Source organism: Narcine bancroftii, chromosome 1 (assembly GCF_036971445.1).
Source record: "Narcine bancroftii isolate sNarBan1 chromosome 1, sNarBan1.hap1, whole genome shotgun sequence".
NCBI classification, from domain to species: Eukaryota; Metazoa; Chordata; class Chondrichthyes; order Torpediniformes; family Narcinidae; genus Narcine; species Narcine bancroftii.
This window is the reverse complement of record NC_091469.1, coordinates 380,852,935-380,876,285: the sequence shown is the minus strand read 5'-3', so window position 1 is coordinate 380,876,285 and position 23,351 is coordinate 380,852,935. Positions and strand designations below refer to the sequence as shown.

The 23,351-nt window shown below is 45.5% G+C and overlaps 1 protein-coding gene and 1 pseudogene across 1 annotated transcript in view; both read left to right on the top strand.

Moving 5' to 3' along the window:
- kif15 (kinesin family member 15) overlaps positions 1 to 23,351 on the top strand; it is a 158,928-nt gene that overhangs the window by 26,702 nt on the left and 108,875 nt on the right. Inside the window, exons 12-13 of the mRNA XM_069913478.1 lie at positions 13,977 to 14,077; positions 16,563 to 16,772. Coding sequence (XP_069769579.1) covers positions 13,977 to 14,077; positions 16,563 to 16,772 — 311 coding nt within the window. The remainder of the gene's footprint in view (positions 1 to 13,976; positions 14,078 to 16,562; positions 16,773 to 23,351) is intronic.
- Positions 1,200 to 9,954, top strand: LOC138754176 (general transcription factor II-I repeat domain-containing protein 2B-like; annotated as a pseudogene).

Here is a 23,351-nt window from a genome sequence, read left to right as displayed (position 1 = left end):
CTCTGTGGCCCATCTACTTCACACTGACTGTTGTGTGCCCATCTATAGTCATCCTGTTTACCAGCGCTTGTTTTGTGGTCGTCTTCCATTGTGGCCACTCAAGTGCTTGTCTGGTTGCGGATAAAGTTGTGAAATTCTTTGCCTTTACCCTCTTGGCCACTGTATTCCAAGCTTCACCCTCCAGGTGAAAGAAAGTTGTTTCTGGAATCATCTTGTTCACCTTAATTTTTGTAAGTAGCAATGAAGTGCAATGTTGTGTTTGTCATGTGATGTATTTTCATAGGGCGGAGACTACCATCAGGGTCTTTGAAAAGTAGGGGGTTTAAGTCCTACATAAAGAGGATTAAAGCTTGAGTTATACCTTTGGCTTGGCTTCGCGGATGAAGATTTATGGAGGGGTTAAATGTCCACATCAGCTGCAGGCTCGTTTGTGGCTGACAAGTCCGATGCGGGACAGGCAGACGCGGTTGCAGGGGAAAATTGGTTGGTTGGGGTTGGGTGTTGGGTTATACATCAGTGTAAATAACTGTATAATCAACAACCTTATAAAGTGCAAAGAATGCATCTCTGGAGAAACAGTTGGAAGTTAGAAGACTTGTCTAACCTGTTTATGCCATGCTTCCAGTATTGTGCCCAATTTTAGACTCCATTATAAAAGCAGAAACTGAAGCAGTGCAGAAAATGGAAATAAAACAACATGAGGAGTGATTTCAATTATCAGCATGATTCATTGAGCAACTGGAACAACTGAGGTGGGACACAAAGCAAGTTCTTGTCTGTGAAGACCTGGACCCACTTCAATTTGCTTGTTGTCACAACAAGTCATTGGTGGATGTCATCTTGCTGGCCTTCCACTCTATGTTGGATCACCTGGACCACAGAAACACCCATGTCAGACTGTTGTTTATTGCCTCCAGCTTGGCATTCAGCACCATCATACTTGCAAAATTAATCATCAAATTCTGGAGTCTAGGATTCTGTCCATCCTTATATTCTGCATCAGCAGACCTAAATCAGTCACTGATCATCAAGATGGTCATCTAAGGCTGCTCTTCTGCCTGTGCACTTGCGACTGCATAGCCAAGTTTGAACACAGCTAGTCATGTCACTATTTTACCACAGTTAGCCAAATGAGTCAGAATACAAGCTGGAGATTGAAAATCTGGTTGGGTGGTGTCAGAACACCAATCTTGCTCTCGATGTCACCAAGACCAAGGTGAGTCAGCATGTGCAGCTTTTGTTTGAGGAGACCATTCATCCACTCGTTGAGCCATGAAGCCTATGGGTGGTAGGGGATGTGCAACAGCCAGGAGATACCAGCCTCTGCTGCCAGATTTTGTACCTTAGATCCCATGAAATATGACCCTTGTTCAGACTGCATCTCCCATGAGGCTCCATAAATGGAGGAGAGTTATTTTATTCCCCAAATGGTGGTGTCCTGGTTGGCCTACTCGCAGGATACCTCCATCAGGATACCGGAGTAGGTTTCCACCATAGTAAATATAAAGGTCTTTTTGATGTAGGAGAGGACCAACAGTCTATTTGCCAGACTTGGCCAGTTGTTGTGCCATGCCAAATGTGCCCTGGTGTACCTATCAGCCAGCCCTGCAGTTTAACTTGCTGGCATGGGGGGCAATTATCTACTACTGTCTGTGCCTGATCCTGTGTTAAAGACACCCCCAAGCCCTTTGCCTGCCGTCGCATGCCATTGGACCCCAGATGACCACTCTTCCTGTGGGCCCAAACTTTCCAAGACATCAGATCAGGTGGAGGCTGTGCAGATTTGTGCTGCATGGTCCATGTCGGCATGGTGTATAGTCTCTGCTGTGGCCCTGTTGGTGTGGACATCCACATGGTGGATTGTGAGTGCCCTCTGCCCAGCCTGCTCCCAGATGTACCTCCAGTGCTGCTGGACCCACAGTGGGCAATTGTGGATCTCCCACTCTGTTTCATGCCATCATGCCAACCAGATTCACCATTGCATTAGCTACAGCCCTCGAGTGAGTATAAATACGAGTGGGGCCCATCGTTTCCCTGAATGTAACCGCAGCCAGCTCCACAAGCTGGCTGGATCTCCCTTCCTGAGTTAAAGCTTTACCACTGCCTGGGTGTAATGCCACTGCTCATCATAGCTGCTTCCCATTTTTCCATTTTCTGGAGCCTTCAGTGAACCATGTTTGCTGTTGTTGCTCTTTGGAGAGGGAGTGGAATGGCTGACCCCAGGATATAGGAGAGGGATGGATCTCATGAAGGGGATGGTGACTCTTAGATTGGGGCATGACTCATTTGTGCAGCCTGCTGACTCCCTCTGGCCCTGTCTCTGCTCGTTCAGCAATGTACCGTCTCCATTTAACAATGGAGGAATGCTGCATGTGACCCTCTGTGGGTGGCATCAGAAGATTTAATCCACCACCTAATGGGCAGGTGACGCCACGCTCCGTGATAAGGAGCCCCAAATAGCACAAACAAGACCTGACGTTCAAAAGGGATGCAGCGGTAGGTGGGCTTGGAGAGGGTCCTTGTCCAGAAATCGAGTGGAACTCCGCGACCATTAACTTTCTGCTAGAGACTCCACTCGGCTGTTAAAGTGGCTGAGAACAGGAGTTTGAAGGGGACTCCAGTCTGTCAGGAGACTAGAGGCAGTGCCTGCTCCTCACCTGTTTCATTGTGTCAAAAGCTAGCCGCTGCTCAGTGCCCCAATGAAATGTGGTCTTCCTGGAGAGAACATACAGCATGTGCAGCAGCATGGGAAGGTGTGGGGTGTGCTGCCACCAGTAGCCAAAAAGGCCAAAGAAACTCTGGGTTTCAGCCTTGTTGGTGGGCACTGCTGTGTTTAGTATTTTGTTACACACCACCTCCAGGATATCCCTCTGGCCTTAGTGCCACTGAATTCCCAGGAAGAGGAACTTGTATTTTTTCTTGTTTGGTCACCAAGCCACAGGCACACAGTCCAGAGACAAGGCAATTAAATACACGTGCCACTGTCTCCTCCATGGGACCCTGGATGAGTATGTCACAGACAGGTACTTTCAAACATGCTCCTGATTCCCTGTACCAACGAATGTGTGGCTCCATGCAAGCACTGATCTATTGTAGTACTATGGTTGAGTTAAGTGTAATACACACCTTGCGCATGACTCCTCCAGCGATTTATACATAGTAGTTAACTGGTGTGGAGTGATGTTCATGGCTTTGACTGAGGCAGAGGGAGGGAGAAGATAACTGTTGCACATAGGAGTTCAACCTTGATTGTCATGTGATGCAGCTTCCGACAAGGTCCCAGCTGGAGGTCATGTGATCCTCCACAATCCACATATAACAATTGGGTAGAGGTGGAGAGGGTTAGTAGCTGCAAGCTCCGGGGAGTCTGCTTATCTGAGAACATCTGGAACCAGCACCCTTTTTTTTTACATAACAATTACAGCACGGAAACAGGCCATTAGGCCCTGCTAGTCCGCACCGAACCAAACACCCCTTTCTAGTCCCACCTCCCTGCACAATACCCATAACCCTCCATCTTCTCATCCATATACCTGTCCAACCTTTTCTTAAATAATACAATTGACTCCGCCGCCACTATTTCTCCCGGAAGATCATTCCACACGGCTACCACTCTCTGAGTAAAGAAGTTCCCCCTCATGTTACCTCTAAACCTCTGCCCCTTAATTCTTAACTCATGTCCTCTTGTCCAGACCTGGGCAATGTACAGCCCCCGCCCATATCCGGCCCTTTGGCTGTCCTTGACCGGCCCGCGTAAGGTTAATCGGAAATTAGAAAATAAAACTTAAATAAGTTTACCCCATGCGTGGATTAAAACTGCATTGGTTTTATTTTGAAGGTGTCTTTTTTGCGCAAGATACGTATGTTCGTAGGCTACGCACGTGTACATATGTAGTAGCCTAGGTATATAAATCTGTGCGTGTGCACACCTTTACCTTTACTGTTTGAGTGTTAACCCACAAAAATGTCCACTCATGCTTTAAAAAAAAAAGAAAGATTGATGCAGAATGCAGTTTTTAACAAAACATGAACTACGAAGTACTTATTTACTGAAGTCAGAGGTAAAGCCGTGTGTTTAGTTTGTGGAGAGCAGATCGCCGTGTTTAAGGACTACAATTTGAATCACCATTACAAGACTAAACGTGGAGAAATACAAAAACCTGACTGATGTTTACCAAGCTTCATACATCCAGCGATGCAGCAGCCAAGACCAGCTTTGTGATACTCTACAAAAACGCTAAAAACAGTAAGTCATTCTCTGAGGGGGAGTTCATCAAAGAGTGTTTGGTGGACTCTGCAGTGCTAATATGCCCCGAGAAAAAAGAAACATTCAAGAATGTGCCCCTCTCCAGACAAACCGCGATGAGAAGGGTTGAGGACATCGCAGGAAATCTGGGGCTTCCGCTGCAAAAATAGTGGATAATATTGATTTTTTTTTTCTCCTTGGCTTTGGATGAGACTTGTGATGTCTGTGACACAGCCCAGTTACTTGTCTTAGTCCGTTGGATTACAAAGGACTTTAAGATTATGGAGAATCTGGCAGCAATGCGGTCAATGAAAGGGATGACGATGGGGAGAGATTTGTTCACGGAGGTAAATGCATACCTGGACAAGCTGGGACTGAAATAGGACAGACTGGCAGGTGTTGAATCTAACGGAGAAAAACATTGGACTTTTGAAACGGATGCAAGATAAAATTACTGAAATCAACCCAGAACTGAAATTGGTATTGTTGCATTGTATCATACACCAGAATGTGTTGTGTAAGTCAGTGCTAAAACTTAACCATGTTATTGATGTAACTAAAACACTTCATCGGGGCATGAGCATTAAATCACAGACAGTTTGTTGCACTCATGGAGGAGCATGAGATTGAACATGGTGACATAGGCTACCACACAACTGTAAGATGGTTCAGCCTGGGCAAAGTGCTGAAAAGAGTTTGGGACTTGAAAATAGAGATTCAAGAGTTTTGTGAGAAGAAAGGCAAAGACATACCAGAGTTCTCAGGTGGGAACTGGATGGCAATTTGCTGTTGATGTGACTGCACTGATGAATGCACTAAATACCAAACTGCAACATAGGGGCCTTTTTGTTCATGAAATGTACAGCTTGAAGACTTTCATGAGAAAGTTGCATTTTCTTTCAAGCCAACTGGAGAGCAACACTCTCACTCTCATGCAAACCCTGAAAGAAGTCATACCATCAGCTGATCACCTCTGCAGGTACTCACCCATGTTAGGAGCACTCCATGGTGAGTTTTCAAGATGATTTGAAGACTTCAAAACAGTTGAGGGTGAAATGCACATGATTTCCTCTCCCTTTACCTGCTGTGTGGATAATGCACCCAGTGATGTTTAGATGGAGCTCGTTGACTTGCAATGTGATATGATACTGGCAGAGCACTTTAAGTCAGTATCACTGCTAGATTTTTACTCTTCACTCAAGGAGGAGAACTTTCCACACATGAGGAGGCATGCTCAGAAGATGTTGGTTCTCTTTGGATCTATCTACATATGTGAACAAACATTCTCAGTGATGAAGTTTAACAAATCCAGGTGTAGATCCTCTCTCACTGATGATCATATGTCAGCTGTCCGCCTATCCACCTCAGACATTCACCCTGACTTTGGTGCACTTGTTCAAGCCCAACAGAGACTAGATTTCTCTCACTGAACAAAAAAAAACCTGAAAAACAGCAAATTAGGTGGTTGGACTACAAGCAAAATGGTAATGACAATTTGTATAAAACTGACTTAATGCTGATCTTTCAAATATGGTACATTTCTGAACATGCACATTTTGTTTACAATTGCTTTGGGTAATTTTGATTGAATAAATGATGTTTTTCCTGAGCTTATTTTCCATTGCTCAATCATCACATTTACTCTTACCAGTCGCATCTTGTTAAAACGATGCAATTTACTGCTTTTAGAATTAATATTAAGCATAATTTAGTTCCGCCTATTGGTCCGGCCCTCCACAATATTTTCTGTACCCCTTGGGAAAACTAATTGCCCTCCCCCCCCCCCCCCCCGCCCTAAAGCAACCAATTTGTAGGCACAAAAATGCCTCTTTCCAGTAGATCTGAGAAAATTTGGCATGTCATTGAATACTCGAACAAACTTCTGCAGATGTACTGTGGAAAGTATACTGAGTGGTTTGGAAACAAATGGGTTCAGAAATGAAGACCGGAGAGAGTGGAACTGTCATGAGAACTGACCTCTTGTTCAATGAAAGCATTTTAGGTGTTGCTCAGGCATCCAACTTCATAGAGAGTTCTCATGAATTTTGTTACTTGCTCCCTTCAGACAGGAGATTGTCTCCGAGTGCTCCTGCCCTACTGAATTGGAAGCTCCAACCTCAATTCCATCTTGTCCCCTTGGTCCAGTCCTTTTGCACCTACAATCAAGGTACCTCACATGCCCTCCATCACTTCAACAGCTTTCAGTTCCCTAGGTTTGACCACCTAATTTTCACCATGGCTGTGGTTAAGAAGAGTTTTAAATTTGCTCCATAAGGAAGGCCTCAAGGGTCTATGTTTCTTTGTGGATCACAGACCCAAACAACCCCCTCTGGTTAACGTGCTGCTCCAGTGCCGCCATCCCCCTCCATCATGCAACACCTTAACCTCTCCTTCGGTTCATTCCACTTCTCCATTTCGAAGGGGCAGCCATGGGTTTTTGTATGTGCCCCAGCTATGCCTGTCTCTTTAAATGCTCTACAACTCTTCCTCTGCTATATCGATGACTACATTGATGCTGCCTCCTGCACCCATGGCAAGCTCATCAACTTTTAACTTTGCTGCCAATTTCCACCCTTTCTTCAAATTTGTTTGGTCCATCTCCAGTATCTCTCTCTGCTTTCTCGATTTCTGTCTCCAACTCAGGAGATAAGGTATATCCTGGCATCTTTTACAAACCTGATTCTAACATTTACCCTAATTACATCTCTTCCTACACTGTCTCCTGTAAGGATTCTATTCCTTTTTTTCAATTCCACCATCTTCATCACATCTGCTCCCAGGTGAAGCCCTCTATTCCAGGACATCCAAGATGACCTGCTTCAGAAAACGTGGCTTCTCTCTTGTGCCATTAATTTGGTCCTTATCTGCATCTCTATTTCCCACACATGTGCCTTGGCCCTCTCTCCCCCTAATGTAATAAGGATAGGTATCTTCTCGTCCTTACCAACAATCCCACCATCCTCTGCCTCCAGCACATTCTCTGCAATTTCTTCTACCTACAATGAGATCCCATAAGATACGTCTTCTGTCCCAATCCATTTTCTGTAGGATTGCTTCCTCCAAGATTCTTTCATCTACTCTTCCCAATTGCCCCCTCTGTACCTACCCCTGTGATTGCAAGAAGTGGTATACGTACCCACACCTTCTCTCTCATCACTATTTTAGGCCCAAAACACTTCTTCCAAGTGAGGCAACACAGATTCCAAGTGAATCTGCTGCATCCGGTGCTCCCATTGTGTCCTCCTCTTCGTCAGAGAGACTGGACGAAGGCAGGGAGATTGATTTGTTAAGCACCTTCACTCTATCAGCTGCAACAACAAGGACCTAACAGTGGCCAACCATTTAAATTCTGCACACCAATGCCATGCTAACATACCTGTCCAGGGGCTCATGTGCTGCCAGAGGCCATATGTAAATTGGAGGAACACCTTGTCTTGGCAGTTACCAACTAGACAGCACTAGTATCAATCTTCAATTTTCAGTAACCTCCCCCTTTCTCTTTTTCTGCCTTCCTTTGTTTTCCCTCATTCTTGTGATTTCTTTCCTTTCCACTTTCTCCTGCTCATCACCTGCACCTTCATTCTTCCTATCAGAGAGCATCTTTCTCAGCCCTCTGCTTTCTCCCCCATCACCTGTCAGTTTCTTACCTTCCTCCTTCCACTGGCATTCATCTATCATCTGTAAACCTGTGCTCCTCAGCCACCTTATTTGGCATCTGTTCAATCTTTGGCTTCCCTGAAGAAGGGCTGAGGACAGAAATGTCAGCTGCCTATTGCTGTCCAAGGCTGCTGCATGATCTGGTGAGTTCCTCCAGCACTTTTGTGTACAGAAGCACCTCGAGATTTAAGAACATTTTTTATCCAACATCTTTCAGGCTCTCAAACCAAATCCTAACCTTAACCACAAATCATGCGGATCTGTCTGCACAGTTGAAACATTTTGGCGGCCTGCCACTGCAGTGATCAAACCTGCTCTCCTGGCGGCGAGTGTACCTAAAAGCCAGCAGACAGCACAGTGGCACTGACCCTAGTAAACAAACCGGCAGACAGATGGCAAGGGCATTGACCCCGCTGCACAGCCAACGGATAGGGACAGTGTAAGAGGGTACCCGTGTGCGGGAAACCCACTTTTGTTAGGAGGGTTGTTGCGTCAGTAAAAAGGAATGCGAGAGGTAAAATATTGGGTCTGAGCCCCCAGTAAAATACTGAGCTTAACCTGACTATACTCGTGTGTGTCTTTCAAGTAGCGTGCATCTACAATTGGTAACCCCGATGGTTTAGACAGCATCTACACCCAACGCTGAGCGAGCTGGCAGCAGTCCACGCAGTCACCCTCAAGCTGCAGACCTTCTGGACAAATCAGCCATGTGTGTGGTTTGATCAGGCTGAAGCACAATTTTAAATCCGGCAGATCACAGGAGAGTCCACCCAGTACTACCTTTTCCCCCACCCCCCCAAGAAAGTTGCAGCATGAGAGGACATTCTATGGAAACAGAAAAGAGAGTGCTTGGCATCCGTGGGGCTCGATGCTAAACCCTGCAACCAGACCCATGCAGACCTGCTGAAGGAACAGCAGCCCCACAGAGGAGGCGATCCCAATGACCATTGGTGCTTCTACCACCAGAGATGGGGTTCCGGGGCCTATTGGTGCAGGCTGCCATGCACATTTCAGGGAAACGCCGGGGTGAGCCATCACTAATGGCCAAGATGGCTGGCCAACAAGTCTCCTGCACATTTGGGGCCACCAGTCCAGATGACGTTTCCTTGTAGATACAGGAGCAGAGGTCAGCTTCCTGCCCCCATCAGGACAGGATACCAGGAACAGGCAGTTGGACCCCACACTAAGGGCTGCCAACAACAGCACGATCTGGACTTATGGTACCCACAAGGGCCAACTGCAGTGGGAGGTAGCCTTTTCTTGTGGGTATTCATGCTGGCCGCAGTTGAACAGCTGCCCCTTGGGGGAGATTTCCTGCGCGCCTTTAGCCTGCTCGTGGACCTCAAGGGTCGGAGACTGGACCATGCCAGGATTTTCCAAATTGTCCCCCTCAAAGATACGAGGCTTCTAGCACTCCACCTGGATTCCGTGCAGCGATCCACAGACAAATACGCCAAGGTCATGGCTGAGTTCCTGGCAGTGCTCACCCCCCAATTCATCACAGTGATGCCTTGGCATGGAGTACAGCACCATATCCTGATCCAGGGCCTGTCGCTCCACGCACGAGCAAGACGCCTCCTCGGAGAAGCTCCAGCTGGTGAAGGAGGCATTGTGCGGCGATCAGGCAGCCCATTGGCGTCTCCCCTGAATATAGTGCCCAAAGCCACTGGGGGGGTTGGAGACTATGCGGTAACTAACATTGGCTCAACGAGGCCACAACACCAGATCACTACCCTGTGCCGCACATCCAGAACTCTGCAGCTAACCTGCATGGGGCAAAGATCTTTTCCAAATTGGACCTCGTGTGGGGATATCATTAGATCCCGGTACACCCTGGTGATATTCCCCCAAGACCAGCATCATCCCATTTGTGCTGTTCAAATTCCTTGCGAATGCTGTTCAGGTTGAAGAACGCCTCACAGACCTTCCAGCAACTAATAGATACAGTGAGAGCTGGACGGCACCTTCTACTTAGACAACATCCTCATGGTGAGCAGGAACTGACAAGAGCACTTAATGTGCTTCTGCAACCTCAGCACCTGACTGAGTGAGTTCGAGCTGATGATCAACCCAGCCAAATGCCTGTTCGAGTTGGAGGCCATTAACTTCCTGAGCCACACCACTACCCAGCAAAGTGCAGGCCATCTGAAAGTTTCCCAGGCCCAGGACAACTAGGGGACAACAGGAGTTTGTGGGGATGATCAACTTCTACCACAAGTTCATCTCCTCTGCTGCCTGGATCATGCGGCCCTTGTTTGCCCAGATGGCAGGCGAGGCGAAGGACATCACGTGGGACGAGGAGTTAGCAGAGGTCTTTGTGAAGGTTAAGGAAGCCCTGGCAGGCGCTGCTCTTCTGCAATACCTCAGGGCAAATGCTTCAATGGGCTTGACAGTGAAGGACTCAGGAATGGCAATCGGCGGAGTTCTGAAGCAGCAGATTAAAGGAGGTTGGCGGCCGCCGGCTTTATTTAGCAAACTTCTGCGGCCTCCGGAACTGAAGTACACCACTTTCAACATAAAGCTACTGGCGTCGTACTTGGCCATCTGCCACTTCAGATATTTCCTCGCGGGCAAATCTTTTATGGCCTTTGCAGACCACAAGCCCCTGACCTTTGCCTTAGCCAAAATCTTGGATCCCTGGTCACCCCATCAACAGCATCACCTGTCTTGCATCTTGGAATACACCACAGATGTAAGTCATGTATCCGGCAAGATCAATGTGGTGGCCGACGCACTGTCCAGCCTATCCACGCACTATCAAGGGGAGTGGACTTCGTAGCACTGGCGGAGGTGCAGCAAGATGATAAGGAGATGCCGCAGAACAGGACCGACATATTGGAACTGCAGCTCCAGGACATCCCAGTCAGCACAGGTTACACCACTCTCCTGTGCGATGTGGCCACCAGCTAGGTCAGACCTATCGTCCCGGCAACTTGGAGATGGCAGCTTTTCGATTCCATCCACTGGCTGGCTCACCTATCCATCAGGGCCATGGTCTGGCTGGTGGCCAGCAAATACGTGTGGCATGGATTGCGAAAACCGGTCAGCAGGTGGGTGAAGGCATGCATGCAGTGCCAAACAACCAAGGTACAGAGGCACTGTACCAAGACCCCACCTTAGAACTTCGAACACTTCATCAGGGTGGCTGGAAGCAGTCTTGCTGGCAGACACCTCCACAACCTCATGCACCAGGGCTCTCATCTTATCCTGGGTGGCATGGTTCAGGTTACCCTCCCACATAACATCCGACAGAGAGGCCCAGTTCACCTCCAGCCTGTGGTCCGTCCTCGCCAGCCTGTGGGGCTCACAGCTGCACCACACAACAGACTACAACCCACAGTCAAATGGGGTGGTGGAGCGTTTCCATAAGCACCTCAAGACTGTGCTCATGACCAGACTCCAAGGACCAAACTGAGTGGACAAGCTACCATGGGCACTGTTGGGTATCCGCACGGCACCCAAGGAGGATCTCAACACCTCTTTGGCCAAGTTTGTCTACGGAGCTCCATTGGTGGTCCTGGGGGAATTTGTACTGTCTCCAGGCAGGCAGCAGGATGACACAGTAATTCTCTTCCGCAAGCTGAGGGAAAGAGTTGGCAACCTGGCCCCGACTCCACCTTCCAGGGGCAGACACGTGAGGACCAACATTCCTAAGGACCTACAGGACTGTGAATATGTTTTCATATGCAGGGGTCTGCATCGTCCACCACTGCAGAGACCTTACGAGCGCCTGTTCCGGGTAATCTGTTACAATGGAGCCACTTTTGAGCTGGAGGTTGGAGGCAAGATGGAGGTTTTCACCGGACAGACTAAAGCCAGCACACCTGGACCTGGTGCGCCTAGTTGAGACGCCACCACCACGCAAAGGAGGCAGGCCACCGAAACCTGCAAAGACCAAGGACAATACCGCTGGTTCTTGGGGGTGGGGTGGGGAAGGTTCATGTGGTGGCTCGCCTCTGCAGCAATCAAACTGGCACTCCAGGTGGTGAGCGCACCCAAAAGCCAGACCATGCAGTGGCACTGGCCTTAGCATGCGAACCGGCAGATGAACAGCAAGGGGAGCTTAAGGAGCAGCGACCCCAAAATGGCACTGGCCCTGCTGCACAGTCAACAAATGGGGTCAGTGCGTGGGGAAGAAGGAATTGTCATGGAAGAGGGTATCCATGCACGGGAAACCCACTTTTGTTAGGCGGGTCATTGCATCAGTAAAAAGAGGGAAATGGCAGGAATGTGAGAGGTATAAAAGTTGGGCCTGAGGCCCCCAATAAAACACAGAGCTTAACCTGACTGCACTTGTGTGTCTTTCTTTTGAGTAGCACATGGCTACAACATCACTTTTTTTTGCTAACTGTTTATCTATCCTTTGCTATTATCTGTTTATCTTGCATTTCTGGTCGTTTATATTTCTTCTTTGGCTTGGCTTCGTGGACAAAGATTTATGGAGGGGTATGTCCACGACTGCTGCAGGCTCGTTGGTGACTGACAAGTCCGATGCGGGACAGGCAGGCACGGATGCAGCGGTTGCAAGGGAAAATTGGTGGGTTGGGTGTTGGGTTTTTCATCCTTTGTCTTTTGTCAGTGAGTGCCCATCGAACTGTGAGGCGCCAAGATGCACGGTTGGAGGTGATATCCCCTCACTGGCAGTGGTCAATGTGGCAGGCACCAAGAGATTTCTTTAAGAGTCCTTGTATCTCTTCTTTGGTGCACCTTAGTCTCGCTGGCCAGTGGAGAGCTCGCCATATAACACGATCTTGGGAAGGCGATGGTCCTCCATTCTGGGGACGTGACCCACCCAGCGCAGTTGGGTCTTCAGCAGCGTGGATTCGATGCTTGCGGACTCTGCCAGCTCAAGTACTTCGATGTTGGTGATGAAGTCATTCCGATGAATGTTGAAGATGGAGTGGAGATAGCGCTGATGGAAGTGTTCTAGGAGCTGTAGGTGATGCCGGTAGAGGACACATGATTCGGAGCTGAACAGGAGCGTGGGTATGACAACGGCTCTGTACACGCTGATCTTTGTGTGTTTCTTCAGGTGGTTGTTTTTCCAGACTCTTTTGTGTAGTCTTCCAAAGGCGCAATTTGCCTTGGCGAGTCTGTTGTCTATCTCTTTGTCGATTCTTGCATCAGATGAAATGGTGCAGCTGAGGTAGGTAAACTGGTTGACCGTTTTGAGTTCTGTGTGCCTGATGGAGATGTGGGGGGGCTGGTAGTCATGGTGGGGAGCTGGCTGATGGAGGACCTCCGTTTTCTTCAGGCTGACTTCCAGGCCAAACATTTTGGCAGTTTCCGCAAAACAGGACGTCATGCGCTGGAGAGCTGGCTCTGAATGGGCAACTAAAGCGGACGCAGCCTTGCTTCACGCCGTTGTCAATGAAGAAGGGTTCAGAGAGCCCATTGCTGTATCTGACACGACCTTGTTGGTTTTCGTGCAGTTGGATAACCATGTTGAGGAACTTTGGGGGGCATCCGAGGTGCTCTAGTATTTGCCAAAGCCCTTTCCTGCTCACAGTGTCAAAGGCTTTGGTGAGATCAACAAAGGTGATGTAGAGTCCTTTGTTTTGTTCTCTGCACTTTTCTTGGAGCTGTCTGAGGGCAAAGACCATGTCAGTAGTTCCTCTGTTTGCGCAAAAGCCACGCTGTGATTCTGGGAGGACATTTTCGGTGACACTAGGTATTAGTCTGCTGTTATACTTATACCCACGTGGCTGCAGCAAATAAGAATTGGTGGATTTGTAGATCGATAGCTTAAAATTTGTGTCAGTGACTGGCAGTGGGAATTTTTTTTGGGGGTGAGAATTTAAAAAGCCTTACCTTGTTGTTTGTTGCTGTTTAAACACTGTTACAAGTGATTTACTGTTGCTACTGTGCTGTTTTTAAAGAACGACCAGTTCTCTGTAAAACTGTTTTTCTGAAATAGGCCCGGTCCTGACCATTTTGGATAATCAAAGTTGTACTGTACTTTTTGGGTTCAAGAAATTCCACTGGGTGGAATACTTTGTTTCTTCCTACAAATTGAGAATGCTTTTCAAAATCGTTGTGCAGAGAATATTCAAAATTCTTTTATGCCTGTTAGATGCCATGCCTGTGAAAGGACAGGTCACTGGTGGTGGTGAATGGAAGAACTGCTTTGTCCAAGCCATGCTTCTCTGGGAGAAAAGTGAAAGTCAAAACCAGGTTAGATTACATCCTTTGTTGGGGGGGGGGGGGGGGGGGAAATCGAGTGTATTAACGTTGCACTAGCAATGTGCTTTTTCCCCTTGCCATCTTTTTTTCTCATCTGTTTCCCAAGGATATGTATGTGGAGGCTGGAGTGTCCAGGGAAGGGTATGTTGATTTTCAGGAGTGCCACCAATATCAAGAATGAGAGAAATGTTATAAATATTGAGCACATTAGGGTAGATACATTTGCAGGGCTTAGGATCTATCCCAGGATGCGACAAAAAGCAAGGTAGGAGATTGCTGGGGCTGTGACTAATATTTTCACGTCTTCAGCCATGGGTGAGGTCCCAGAAGACTGGGATAATGTTGGCCATTATTCAGAGGTCAGTAGTGATAGGCCTAGAAACTAGGTTGTCAGAATCTGTTCTCAGGGACAGGATTTGGAAAGACAGGAGCTGATTAGTGATGGTCAGCATGGTGTATATGCAGGGCGAGATCAGGACTGCAAATCTACGTTTACTGAGGTTATTCAGGAAATTGAAGGCAGTGTAATAGACATTGTCCATATGGATATTGCTCATGCTTTTACAAGGTCCTGCATGGCAGACTGGCCAGAAGGTTAAAGTGCAAGGGATTGAAAGCACATTGTGGAGATGGATCCAAAAAGTGACTTGGTGATAAGCTTAGTTTAGTGGTAGATTGGTATAAATAGTTTACTCACCAAGGGGTACCAGGTCCTTGGTATGTGGCATAAATTATTTAGTTGAATGGGTATGCAAGGGATATGATCAGTAAATCTGACAAAAGGAAAATTGGTAGTTGCAGATAATAAAAAGTTTATTAAATGTAAGAAAGGAATAAAGATGACCTAAAAGATGGGAGGAGTGATGACAATTGGAATTTAAACCAGACAGTGTGAGATGTATTTTGAGATGTTCATTTCTGGCAGGACACTAAGAAAATCAAGGTTGCAGTGAGCTTAGAAACATTGATGTGCAGAAAGAGCTTGGGGTGCAAGTCCAGAGCTCACTGAAAGTAGCAACACAGGAAGTGTGAAGGCAGCATTTTATGTCTTGCCTTCATAGATCAAGACATTGAGTACAAGAGTTGGGATGTGGCGTTGACTGCCATGGAGTATGGTTCTAATCACTGCACTACTGAAAGGATGTGATAGCAAAAGAGCATTATCAAGATATTGCCTAAAATGGAGGTTTGTAGTTAAATGGAAAGATTAAATTGGTTGGGTTTATTGACACTGGAATGTTGGAGGCTGAGATGAGCTTGTAGGTTTATAAAAGAAAGTGTATTTTCCTTCCAGGGCAGGGGAGCATAGAACTGGAGGGCTTGGTGTTTTCCATATATACTCATGTAATAGTTGATCCCATGTAAAAGTCGACCTCCCCTCGCATATTTTCTGTATATTCCTACCCCTACCCCCTCCATTTTTGACCCTGAACGCAAATCCTCACTCTGGCTTCCTGCGCATCTGAGCTCCCAATGCCCCCTGACCATGAACCCCAGCTGCCCACCCATTCAAGCTCCATGTATCCTCTCCTTGGCTACCCGCCCATCTGAGCTTTCTATGCCTTGAACAACACAGTTACTAACTGTGGTCAAAAGTAATAATTGTGTAAAAGTTGACTCCCACCCTGAAATTTGACCCAAAAAAATTGTCCCTAAAACTCAGCTATTACACAAATATGAATGATTTTTTTTAAATTTGGAGATTCAGCATAGTAACAGGCCCTTCCTACCAATGAGCCCGTGCTACCCAATTAGACTCATGTGACCAATTAACCTACTGATCCTTTTGAACATGGAGGGGCTAAAAATTGAGCATCTGGAGGAAACCCATGCAGTCACTGGGAGAACATACAGACTCTTACAGACTGATTCAAATATGAATCGCTGACACTGTAAATAGCATTGAGCTAACTATACACTAACCATGCAGGAGAGGATTTTTTTAAAGAAGTTTTGAGGGTTAGGTTTTCCCATACATAGGTTGGTGAATACTTGAAACAAACTGTCAGATGAACTACTGGAGGCAGATACAATGGCATTGTTAAATGGCACTTTGTTGAGTAGTTGGACAGGAAAATGGAATAGGGATGTCCTAATGTGGACAAGTGGGTTAGCATAGATAAACATCAGAGTTTATTGTGGGCAACATGACCATATCTGTGCTGCAAAGCTATGATTAAACCAAACAGAACAACTGCATGGTCTCTAACTCAATGCCTGCAAGTTTGCTTATGTTGATTGACTCGTAGTTGGAATGAGTGGAATCAATATGCAGCTAGTACAGAATCCTGTTCTCAATCACTTGTGGGGGATGTCTGTATTTGTTGAATGCAGGATTCAGCTTCATTTTTTTGAAATTCATTGCTATTTTAACATGTCATCTGACTTTAACTGTCCAACTTAATGAGCACTTTTGTGAGATGGCCAGAACCTTGGAAATATTAATGTTTGGTTTGTGTTCCATTATGTTTTATAGGTACTGAAGGAAAAAGTTGGGCAGCTCAAGGATTTGTGCGGCAAAAAAGAAAAGAGAATTCAATCAACCAAGATGATTGTGAAATTCAGAGAGACAAACATAGCACATCTGGAAAAGATTATGCAGGGTTCCCACACTGACCTGGCTCCTGATGAAAAAGATACAGTGATCATACAACTGAAGGAAGAAATCCAAATTTTAAAAGAGCAGGTAGAACCATGGGCATCCATAGAATTCTTAATTCTTCAACACATTTGTTCTTGATTGAATTGCTAGACTTTATAAATGCTTTTTTTTTAGTAGTTTACCAACTTGGACAAGGAAATCTACATTTGGCATCACACAATCTCTCCCAATAAGTAACATCCTGAGAAATGCTCTGCACCTATTCCAACTTGTTGATATTTTTCCTATAGCTGGGTGTCCAGACTGCACAGAGTACTCTCATTGCCTTGCACAGTTAAATCACGAATTTCCAACTTTTGTAGTCTACAACCCACCCAATGAAGGCAAGTGCATCAAAGTGCCTTTGTCACCACCCTAATCACCAGAGATGCCACTTTCAGGGAACAATACACCTATTATTTCCAAGTCTCTGTCCTACACTCTCCTGAGTCCTGCCTGGTTTGACTTATAAAATGCATCACCTCACACTTGTCAGAGTTGAATCCATTTGCTACTCCTTGTCTCACCAACCCAAATAGAAACAGAAAACTTGCAGCACAATATAGGCCCTATGGCCTACAAAGTTATGCTGAAACACGTCCCTCCTTTAGAAATTACTAGGCTTACCCATAGCCCTCTATTTATCTTAGCTCTATGTACCTATCCAAAAGACCCTATTGTATCTGCCTCCGCCACTGTTGCCATGCACGCACCACTCTCTGCCTATATTTTTTTTTAAAAAAAGCTTTATCCTGACATCTCCTCTGTTCCTACTCCCCAGCACCTTAAATCCGTGTCCTCTTGTGGCGACCGTTTCAGCCCTGGAAAAAAGCCTATGCCTCTCATCATTTTGTACACCTCTATTAGGTTACCTCTCATTCTCTGTTGCTCCAAGGAGAAAAGGCTGTTCACTCAACTGGTTTTTATAAGGCTTCCTAATCCAGGCAAAATCTTTGTAAATCTACTCTGCACCCTTTCTATGGCTTCCACATCCTTCTTTAGTGAGGCGACCAGAATTGAGCACAGTAGTCTAACCAGGGTCCTATATAGCTGCAACATTACCTCTCGGCTCCTGTTCAATTCCACAATTAATGAAGGCAAATACCGCCTTAACCACAGAGTCAACCTGTGCAGAAGCTTTGAGCATCCTATGGACTCAGACCCCGAGGTCACTCTCATCCTTCACACTACCAAGAGTCTTACCATTAATACTATATTCTGCTATCACATTTGACCTAACAAAATGAACCATTTCACACTTATCTGGGTTGATCTCCATCTGTCACTTCTTAGCCCAGTTTTGCATCCTATCAGTGTCCTGCTGTAACCTCTGTCAGCCCTCCACACTATCCACAACGCCCCCAATCTTAGTGGCATCAACAAACTTACTAACTCATCCCTCCACTTCCTCATTCAGGTCATTTATAAAAATCATGAAGCGTAAGGGTCCCAGAATAGATCCCTGAGGCTCACCACTAGACACCGACCTCCATGCAGAACATAACAATATGGCAAGCCAGTTCTGGATCCACAAAGCAATGTCCCCTTGGATCCTGCCTCCTTACTTTCTCAATAAGCCTTGCATGGGGTACTTTATCAAATCCCCTGCTGAAATCCTAATACATTACATCTACTGCTCTTCCTTCAACAATGATTTTAGTAACATCCTCAAAAAATTCAATCAGGCTCATTAGGCACAACCTGCCCATGACAAAGCCATGCTGACTATTCCTAATCATATTATACCTCTCCAAATGTTCATAAATTCTGCCTCTCAGGATCTTCTCCATCACCTTACCAACCACTGAAGTCAGACTCACTGTTTCATAATTTTCTGGGCTATCTCTACTCCCTTTCTTGAATACAGCAACAACATCTGCAATCTTCCAGAACCTCTTCTGTCCCCATTGATGATTCAAAAATCATTGCCAGAGGTTCAGCAATTTCCTCCCTTGCCTCCCACATTAGCCTGGGGTACATCTTATCTGCTCCCGGGGACTTATCCAACTTGATGCTTTCCAAAAGCTCCAGCACATCTTTTTTTATTTTCCACATGCTCAAGCTTTTCAGTCTGCTGCAAGACATCATTACAATCACCAAGATTCTTTTCCATAGTGAATACTGAAGTAAAGTATTCATTAACTAACTCTGCTATTTCCTCTGGTTCCATACACAATTTCCCACTGTCACACTTGGTAGGTCCTATTCTTTCATCCCTTATCCTCTAGGTCTTCACATTCTTGCAGAATGCCTTGGGGTTTTCCTTAATCCTGCACACCAAGGCCTTCTCATGGCCCTTCTGGCTCTCCTAATTTCCTTTTTAAGCTCTTTCCTGTTAGCCACATAATCTTCTAGATCTCTAACATTATCTAACTCTCTGAACATTCTGAAAGTTTTTCTTCTTGACTAGATTTATTACAGCCTTTGTACACCATGGTTTCTGTACCTTACTATAACTTCCCTGACTCATTGAAACAAACCTATGCAGAACTCCACACAGATAGCCCCAGAACATTTGCCACATTTCTTCTGTACTATCCCTGAGAACATTTGTTCCCAATTTGCTTCCAATTTCCTGCCTGATTGATATTGAGAACTTTCTGCTTAATATTTCAACTGCAGTTGCTTTATTCATTGCACTATTTTGTTTGGCACACTTCATCAATTAGTCTATTCGTGATCTTTTATTTTTGTCCTGTCCACTCTTTGCAGTTACTATGTTATTTTCAATGCTACTTCTACTTTTTCCCTAACACTTTGTGGTTTTGTATTGTCCAATTGATCCCAATTTTATCTAGCTTACCTGTTCTGCCCGTGCAGACCCCTATTTACCAAGGGTGGTATCTGCAAAATGCCTCGTCCGTTCAGACCCTTATTTACCTAGGGCAGTATCCACAAGGACTTTCTTATCCTGCCTTTGCAGACCTCTATTTACCTAGGGCGGTAGTCACAGGATGCCTCATCCGTGCAGACCCCTATTTATCTAGGGCGGTATCCACAAGGACTTGCCAACACCACGTGGAAGTTTTCCTTTAATTAAACTCTGGCCCTTATTACTACTCACCCTACTGTGCAGTTTTCCTGATCAATTCTCCGAGCCTTCTTTTAGGTCATTTTGTTAGCAGATTCTTCTCTTTAGCTCAGAGAGATCCTCTGATTGTCGCTTGGCACTTGTGTGTCCCCGGAGACCTCCCATTCCCAACAGATTTCAATCCAAATTTAAAGTGAAAACTGCTTACCTTTTTTGCGGGTGGCCACTCTTTATCTGTTGGTTCTGAGAAGATCCCCAAGGGGCTGGGAAGCTCTCTCAACCAGCCACCTCTTTTCTGATGAGTCTATTTATGACCTTGCTCACAGCGCCAATTTTTTCATGGTTTATGAAGTCTAATAACAAGTCGGACAATGCGGAGAATTTTTCAGGAAAGTATAACCTTTATTTGCAAGTAAAGGCTGAGACAAATCAAAGCCTGGACTCTGAAAATTCCTGTTCCTAAGAGACACTGCCCTTTTTTTAAATATTATAGTCCTGACTTGATCACATTTCTGCACCCAATCATTTATAACCACATAGCTTAGCAGTATGTCATCCCTTGGCTTGCCACAATTATTTTCATTATTCTCCACCCATTAATCTAATCATGTTTGAAACCACATGTTTCATCATATCCAGCCACCTGCTGCCTTCTTGTTCATTACTGTGGCCTTGTGTAGTAAATACACAATGGATTATTACTTTAATAACATAGTGTGTGTAAATTTTTACATAGTAATGGATTAATGAATGGATAATAGCTGGTACATAGTTAATGTGGTTTATTTTCCATACTATTATTGAGAACATCTGTTCCCAATTTATGATTCTAATTTCCTGCCTGATTGCCTCATAATTCCCTTTGGTCCAATTAAACACTTTCCAACTTGTCTGCTCCTATCTCCCTCCAATGCTATCGTAAAGAAGATATTTATCATAATTCTATCTCCAAAATACCCTGCCACTGAGAGATCTGACATCAGGTTCATTTCCCAATACCAAATAAAGTACGGTCTCTTATCTTGGAGGCTTATCTACACATTGTGTCAAGAAACCTTCCTGAACACAACAAACTTCACTTCATCTAAACTCCTTGCTTTAGGGAGATGCCAATAAATATGGGAAATTAAAATCTCCCATCACAACAACTCCTTTATTAATGATCTTGATCCTGCTGTAAATTTATCTGAAAGTTTACAAATCATGTTAACTATATTGTCATCTATATTAAGTATTTGGATGGTAAATGGTCGACCCAGTACTGACCCTTGTGCTAACCCACTGGACAGAAGCCTCCAATTAGAAAAATATTCCTTTACTACCACCCTCTGCTTCTTTCCACTAAGCCAGTTTGAATCACCTGGGCTCTCAAGTGATGCAACCTGCCATGTGGGACCTTATCAAACGCCTTGCTAAAGTTCATATCTACAGTGCCCATTGCCCTCATCAATCTTTTTGAGCTCTTTTTTTAAAAAAAAATAAGATTCACGTGACACATTCTGAAATGTATGAATCTATGCTTTTGACCTCCCGTCAGTCCCAGCCTATTGAAATGCTGGTAAATTCTGACCCTGAGAATTCCCTCCAGCAATTTTTCAACCATTGGTCTATGGTTGCCTGGTTTGTCCTTGTTTCTCTTATTGAGTAATGACAAAATATCATCCTCCCTCCAGTTTTCCGGCTCCACCTGAGGCCAGAGATGATGTAAATATCTCAGCGAGGGCCTCTCCATTTCTTTTCTCAAGGTATGAGGATGCACTTCATCAGGCCCTGGGGATCTGTCCACTGATGAGTTCCAAGGCTGCCAGCACCTCTCATTGGTATTTGCATGGTCCAAGACATTGCCTTCCATAATCTTCTCTATAGTAATGACTGATGAGAAATTTTATTCAAAATTTCAACTTGTTTCCTGTGGGTCCACACAAAGATGGCCTTGCTGATCATTAATTTGTCAAATTCTCTCCTTGGCTATCCTTTTAATGTACCTGTAGAACTCTTGGGATTTTCCTTCAGCCTGCCTACCAGATCCATCTTGTGTCTACTTTTTGCCCTTATTTCTATCTCAAGTGTACACCTACACCTCTTGTACTCACTGAGGGATGTGTTTGAGCCATAGAGCTCACATCTGACCTATCCCTCCTTTTTGTGACCAGAATCCCAATGTTCCTCCTGAGCCAGGGTTCCTTAAACTGAGCCATCTTCCCTTTCACCCAATAGGAACACACAGTGCCTGAACTCTCGCCATCTCACCTTTAATGCCAAACCACTTGCTATCCATCCCTTTACTTGCATACATCCTCTCAATCAAGTTCTGGCCAATTTGCTCCAAAATCAACCTTGCATCGATCTAACTTGTGTACGAGTTCCATCTTAATAACTATTTTAAAATCAATGGAATTTCTTGTCACTGGAACCAAAGTGCTGCCCCACTGTTACTTCAGTCACTCGCCCTGTTTTGTTCCCTCACAGGATGTCGTGTTGTGCCCTCTCTAGTGGGGCCCTCTGCCCCATCTTGTTCTCTCACAGAAGGCCCAGTGTTGTGCCCTCTAGTGGGACCTTCTATATATTTGATTTGTTAAACTTTCTTGGACACGCTTAATAAATTCACTTTGTTCAAGACCCTTGCACAATGGATGACCCAGTCAGTATACTGGAAGTTAAGATCTCCCAGTAATACTGTCCTATTCTTTGCAGAGCTTCCTGTTTAATTTGTAATGCAGCCTGCCATTTGAATTCTCCATCCAACTGACACTCTGACCTATCGATCTCCAGACTTCTGCCCTGTTACAGCAAAACTCAACACAAGTTTGTGGATCAATACCTCATTCAATCTTCTGACTTTAAATCTTCTGAATTTGGGTGATTCACAGTCTCTGACTTGGCATTAGATCTGGCTATGTCTGTCATCCCCAATCTGGATTTTGGGTGATTTTGTGTGATCCATAGGCCTGGTATTTGCAGCACATGACTCTGTTGTCAGCCTTTGCCTGTTCCCTTTTAACAGGAGGAATTGTGCAACTTAGCCCCTAGACAGTTAATCAGGACAAACTGCAGATGCTGGGTTGAGTGCAATACGCATCTGCTGAGTCTCTCCAGCACGTCACGCTGTATCCAAAAGAAATAGAGTTACTAATGTTTTGGGCCTGACCCCTTCGTCAGGAATAAGGAAAAACAGCAGGTTCCTGAATAAAATGATGGGGGAGGAGGGATGGGAATGGGGGGAGGAGACTAGACTAAGGTGAGAGGGTAGAAAAGCAAGGTTAGAAATGATGGAGGAAGACGACAGAGGGTTAAAAAGGGTAGCTCTGATAGGAGAAGGAAGAGGGGGTGAAGAGCTGGAGGGAAGATGGGGAAGGGAATGAGGGGATTAATGGAAATTGGAGAAGTTGATATTAATGCCATCTGGTTGATTTTTCTTCTACCTTCCCATCTGTTGGGCTTCACTCCTTCCTCTCCCCCCTTCCTCCTTGCTCTCCTCATCCCTCCTCCATTCACCTTTTCATTCAGGCATCCAACAATTTTTCCCGATTCCTGATGAAGGGCTCAGACCCAAAACATTGGTTACTTTTTACTTCCTATAGATGTTGCATGAC